The sequence below is a fragment of the Porites lutea genome, chromosome 9, assembly GCF_958299795.1.
Source record: "Porites lutea chromosome 9, jaPorLute2.1, whole genome shotgun sequence".
NCBI classification, from domain to species: Eukaryota; Metazoa; Cnidaria; class Anthozoa; order Scleractinia; family Poritidae; genus Porites; species Porites lutea.
Window position 1 is genome coordinate 15,344,012 of NC_133209.1, and position 6,818 is coordinate 15,350,829.

Below are 6,818 nucleotides of genomic sequence, written 5' to 3' on the forward strand. Positions count from 1 at the left end.
TCTCACTTCTTAAATACTAAAATTGGGCGCGAAGGGGAAGACAATGTGGGTTTGTAGGCTCCTGTGATGATTTACAACACAGGCATGTCGGCGCCTTTGAAGACACGCTATCACACGGTCAGCTCTAAAAGAATAAGCACAAACTCTGATCTCTCATGATGAAAAGCTTTTCTTATAACATCAAAGCAATAAAATAAGTACGTAAACCTACCCTTAAATCCATAGGAACTTCTACTTTGGATTCTATTCTGTACGTTTACGTTTTGAGCCGCGTTTGGTGTTATTTAGTCTCTCCTGTTTTGAGAGTTCAGTTCGCAACTTGACGTTTTCTTGCTGAAGCGTTGCGTTTTTTTCTTCCAGTTTCTTCTGGCTCTCTAAAAATGAATCCAATCTCCTGTTCATACTTTCCATAAGCACAAGCTGTCTTTCTTGAGAAGGACTGCATGTAGCCATGATTCGGTCGTAAAAACCAGGGCAAAAGCTCGCAACGAACACCACAACTTTTCGAAGTGAACTGATAAAGACGCTGTCAAAACAGTGATCAAACATACCGCGTTTGTAGCTGTGGACATTTGATTGGCGTTCTATTGCTGACGTACCTTTAACGTCACCAATATCTGATTTTACATGCGTGGGAGAATATTTTTCGCGCATTCGCGCGCGCGTTCGTTCAAGGAGACGATCAACATGAGTTCGCTTGACTCAGACAATGAAGTTTTTTCTTTCAGTTCAGAAACTCCGGTTTCTGTGTAGGCTGTTAGCAATAAGTGTGATACTTGTGGAAAGTCATTTGCTCATTGATCTTCTTACCGACGACATACCAGAAACCAGTGTGTCCCTCGATCGCGAAAGCGCCGTCGGAAACTTTGGTCGACGACTGGACTGGTGGTGAACAATTTAGAAGTGTTTTCAGTGTTCGTTTTAAGCTGGCACCATTTTAATTTTTCATTTTTGTGTACCTCATTCCAAAATGGCAGAAAGTTTTAAGCCAAAGGCCAATACATGTATGCATGGATGGAGAAGGATAATTTCTTGTAAGGGATTGGGGAAAAGAGTGTGTAGCAGACTTAACTAGGCTTAAAAGAGGCTTCAATGGACTTGGAATAAATTCTGGAAAAGATTTAATGATAATAAATAATAAAAGTATTATTATTAAATTATCATTTCAATAATTATGATTTAATATTTTTTTTATCTTTAAATCAATAATATACGACTTAATCTGGTATTAAATTTTTGGCATATCTAAGAAAACTTTAATTTGTCTTATATCTTTCAGTCCGTTTATAATTAATGATATATTTAAGAAGACTTAAATTTGTCTTAAATCTTTCAGTCCATTTAATGGTATATTTAAGAAGACTTTAATTTGTCTTAAATCTTTCATTCCGTTTAATGACATGTTTAAGAAGACTTAAATGTAATTAAATCCTTACAGTGATTTAGGGATGTTTAAAGTGACTTAAATATATCTTAAATATAAAGCTAGTTTTAATATGCATTTAACTTAAACGTAAACATGACTTAAAATAAACTTTGCTTTTAAGTCATATTTAATATCCTTAAATTTGACTTAAAACTATCTTCAAATTTAATACTTATTTAATGTTGCTTAAACTGGACCTAAATAAGTTATTTTGCCTAGTGCTGGTTGCAATGTGACTGAAAAATTAATGCTGGCGACCAGAATTTCAAGGCAACTAACTTTCAGTGCCTTGTCAACCTGGTCAATGTTTTGAACCGGCGCTCAAGAAATTAATTTCGGTTTAAATAAAAAAAAATAGTGTGCTTGATTTCCAGAAGAAACTTTAGTGTATGAAAAAACTTCAAGGTAAGAAAATAAAAAAGCATTGACTGTTCACGGGTGAACGAAATCACCAAATGTAGCAGACTGGTACGAGCAACATGGCAGTTAGTTTTGCAGCGTGTACGTCCTTGGAAAAGCAGTCACATTATAATGTTTAGTCTTCAAACTGAGAGGGCTATCTATTTAATGAAAAGTCCTTTTCAACTAAGATGCCTAAGCTACACATTCGTATAATGCCTTTTTGTACATGGCAGTCTTTGCGTTTGTTCATGAGTATTAAAGCCTGATTTAATGTTTTAAGATGCTTCCCTGTTAAGCAAAAACTTAACAGGCACTTGCTGGGGACCAGAATTTTCCATCTGGCAAATGAAAAAATACTTCAGTCGCCTCTTGGCACCTGGATAAAAAAGTTAATTTTGGAGCCTGAGATGGTGGCCATGCATTGCTCACGCAAGGATTTGTGGGAATATTTTTTTTTTTCACATGTGGGTGGCCAAGGAGAACATGACAAGGTATCTATTTTTATCCCAACTATTCTTATTCAAATGAGTACATCCAATCAAGTTTCTGCAAAATGAAAAGCTAAAAGGTTGTGAAAAAAAACTCTATCACTGGGTTGATAGTTGGTAAAATTTACAATGCAGCAACGTGTATTGGCTAGTTATATTTGGTGCTAATGTAAATGGAAAACATCATGCAATTATACAGTTATAAGTTTTGCTGCATGAAGTTTAGAAAGATTTTATTCTTTTGTACTTCTATAAAAGTAAGTTGACAAAACTGGTGAGATGGTTTATAATACAGACAGCATTTTATAGTCAATTATTGAAATAAATGAATGTGGCTTTCTCAAAATGTTAAAAATTACACTGAGATCTTAGGAGTTATAATGAACAATGAAGTTAAATGGAATAACCATGTAGATTTCATCGTCAAGAAAGCCAGTAAGAAGTTATATCCTCTTAGAATATTAAAAATGTAGGGCTGGAGTGGCGCAAGATAATATTCTTAAGGTTCATCTAAGTACAGTTAGACCTTTATCGGACTATTTATTCGATTTAATCGAAGGATCGAGTGCAAAAACGGCTTTGAGGATAATTTATCCTGAAGCTGAGTCCTGATATGGAGGTCTTGCAATTAGCATACAAACATAGCAAGACTAAAGAAAAGAAGAGATGACTCTAGTGAATAAGATGAAGCCCATCCATTTCACTTCCTATAGAGTGTTTCACATGACCTCACGGCGGCCATATGCTGTCCCAAACCAATGAAACGGTGGCCATGGTGGTGTCCCAAACCAATCTTGTAGGAGTTACTCTTTTGTAAACGCCTTATTTTGTTTCGATAAATTTGCATAAATGCTGGCCACGTGAGCGAAAACGCTCTATTGCCAAGACCAATCATTATAAAATACGCCCGAGTATAATTTAAGGAAGAACGCAGGCAACTTCTATTTGTTTAATGAGTCTATTACCTGTAGGACAAAGAGGGCAGTTAACTTTTTTAAATTTCGATATTTTAACTAGTATGATTATCATTGTTGTCAGTAATGTAATTTATCTGGTAAATTCAGTTTTTTTTTCTCCAAGAGTTCTTTTTATAAAATATTACTATTACTTAAGGTAATAATTCAACACTTTTTTCGATACATGAAGCCCAAAAACACCGTCGCAGCTCAAAAGATCTTCCTTCACCAAGTGCTCAGTGTTTCATTTCTTTTGCGTTGTTGGCTTTTGCGGCACACAACGTCATCTGGACCCTTGGGGTATTCTCCAAACCAGTAAACATATTGTGTCCATACATTCATCTGCGTGAACTTGGTCAGCTGTATTAATTCGAAAGTAAATTACATTTCCGTAAAATGCACATGTCTGCATCACTAGAAGCAATCAGACCAGTTCCGAGTATTGTGCCTCTACCCTCTTTTTCAAAACCGAGTTTTTAATAAAAAACTTCTGTGATATGAAAATAGATATCTATCCTTTGCAAACAATAAACATGAAAAAGAACTTTGCACTTCGCCTCGTTTTGAAAGCATGGTTTTGTAGTGTCCTATTCATTGAACGGAAGATGCAATTTCTCTATGTGACGGTGGCGTTGAGGGTAACGAAAGTAATAACTTAGTAAAGAATTGCATGATATTGCTGTACATCATTCCTCAGTATTGACAAAATTGTTGATCGTCATTGCAACTTTTTTAATAAATAAAAGAAGGACAAAAGTAAAACTTGTTCCAAATGAGAGTTTTGTCGTTGTTTGGCAGGTTATAACTATCTAATGTTCGTTTCTTTTTCTTTTTGACAACGCTAATTGTAATTGTAATTGTAACTTGATTGTTAAGAGCTGCCTTGTAAGAGCGACTAAAGCGGAAACCTTTCAATTCTGGACTGAGTTTCTTTAAACTTTCCTCCAGCTTCCCTGCTTGCTATTCGCACTTCTTTTTGGGTCGTTCGGTTGGGAAAAAAGCCAGCCATAAGAGAGCTTGTCTCAGTAAGTGTTCCCCTCCCTCCCCCTCTTCTTACCCTTTTACCTCCTGACCCCGGACATCTGTTCCCAAATTTTCCTAGCACCCGAGTTCTCGGGAGAAATACCGTAAAATTCCGAAAAATAAGCCCCGGGGCTTATATTTTTCAAAGGCCCTTCTTGAGGGGCTTATCTACGGAAGGAAATTTGCGTTTCAAAATCGATTGGGCTAGCCTCATACTTGAGGTAAATTTACCGTTTTTTCTTTGTTTTACTTTGCATTTGAGGGCAATTTTCCAAGTACAAGCCAAGGGGGGCTTATATTTTGAGGGGCGATTTAACGGAGGGATTTTGGCGTTACCGGTTAGGGGGGTTTGTATTTGGAGGGGCTTATTTTCGGAATTTTACGGTATGTACGTTCGGGTTCTCACCGTTCATAAAACAGTATTTCACTATAAACACTCACATCAATATCTTTACAGTTGTTTCCCGTTATCCCGATTGCACCACACTCCAGGTTTTTATTTACAGGTATCTTAACCTCGTAGATACCAAACGGACTTTGACATTCTTCCATTCCCAACAGTGCATCTTTTTCATGACTTCCGTGCTTGTTCAGTACATGATTGCACATTGGTTCCCAACGAGAGTCATTCTCGGGAACGCAATATGTCTCTAAGACCGTGACATGAAAAGAAAGTACAAGATTATTTAAGTACATAACAGTAAAGGCTTTGGACTTGTGAGGGTTGTTTTTAGTCATTCACATATTTCAATACCTCTTGAAATCTTAGTTTATCGATGCAAGAAAGATATGAGTGGTGAAATAAAAAATGCAATGAAATTGAAAGACAGTGATTTAGTCTTGTTCTGTGCAACACTTGCTGAGACTATCACGAGGGTATACGTTTTGTTTCGATAGCTTAATCAATTAGCCGTTATAGGTATTGCTGCACGAAATATTATTCATTGTCGACGTACCGTAATTAGCAACATTAGGTAGAAACCTTGACTCTGACACTATTTATTCATTCACTCATTCATTGATTCATTGATTCATTGATTCATTCATTCATTCATTCATTCACTCACTCACTCACTAACTCACTCACTCATTCATTCATTCATTCATTCATTCATTCATTCATTCATTCACTCACTCACTCACTCACTCACTCACTCATTCATTCATTCATTCATTCATTCATTCACTCACTCACTCACTCACTCATTTATTCATTCATTCATTCATTCATTCATTCATTCATTCACTCACTCACTCACTCATTCATTCATTCATTCATTCATTCACTCACTCACTCACTCACTCACTCAATCATTCATTCATTCATTCATTCACTCACTCACTCACTCACACATTCATTCATTCATTCACTCACTCACACACTCACACACTCACTCATTCATTCATTCATTCATTCACTCACTCACTCACTCACTCATTCGTTCATTCATTCACTCACTCACTCATTCATTCATTCATTCATTCATTCATTCATTCACTCACTCGCTCATTCATTCATTCATCCATTCATTCATTCTCTCACTCACTCACTCATTCATTCATTCATTCATTCATTCATTCATTCATTCATTCATTCATTCACTCACTCACTCACTCACTCACTCACTCACACATACATTCATTCATTCATTCATTCATTCATTCATTCATTCATTCATTCATTCACTCACTCACTCACTCACTCGCTCACTCATTCATTCACTAATTCATTCATTCATTCAGTCATTCATTCACTGTGAAACAAAGGAAACAATGACTATTTTATTTTAAGTAAATTTTTTCAAAACTCACTTGAAGTTCTTCCTTTTCTCCTTCTACTTTGCCTACATTTCCTGTTATTACTTAGCCTAAACCGGTTAAACTTGATATTCCTGTATGACGCTGCCGGCTGATAATACTGTTTGATGGTGTTGTCACCCGCCCGGAAGAAGGAACCGCTTAGATGGCGGACTTGAAGATGGATATCAGAAGGAACACCCTTGGGCTGCTTCTCTTTGCCACTCAACTCAATATAAATCTAAGCGGTGTTTAAAGACAATATGTTATTTCAGAAGAATGCTACGATTTTAATAGATGATGAGATGTGTTATACAGTCCCGGGGAAGGGATTCCGATATAAAAAAAGGCGTGGATGCACGTCGAAAAACTAAATTCAAACCTCCAAGCGAGAACAGTGTGGGTGTGGCTCAAACTTTAACTGACCTCTTAAGGCCACTTCTGTGTGGTCAGTATCACGGCATTTTTTGTAAATTTCTCTATGTAAAGCCCTTTACGATACATGAATGGCCAAATATACTGACTTTCCGTTCCAAACACGAGTCATTTGGGGTAAAAAGAATGAACAGTAATGCGGCAAAAAGTGCGAAGAGATAAAGACTTGTGGATAGGCAAGCTTACCTTGAGTAGACGAACATTATAACACTGTGTACAGCTATCATCAATACTAATGCTGAAACGCGTGTGTCCTTTTGACACAAGCTCATCAAACACCTAACATATGAA

General features: G+C 36.6%; 1 protein-coding gene across 1 annotated transcript in view; it reads right to left on the reverse strand.

The window, feature by feature from the left end:
- LOC140948930 (uncharacterized) overlaps positions 1 to 895 on the reverse strand; it is a 5,423-nt gene extending 4,528 nt beyond the window's left edge. Inside the window, exon 1 of the mRNA XM_073398191.1 lies at positions 253 to 895. Within this exon, the coding sequence (XP_073254292.1) occupies positions 253 to 654 (402 nt within the window). The 5' untranslated portion in view covers positions 655 to 895. The remainder of the gene's footprint in view (positions 1 to 252) is intronic.
- Between the last annotated feature and the right edge of the window lie 5,923 nt (positions 896 to 6,818).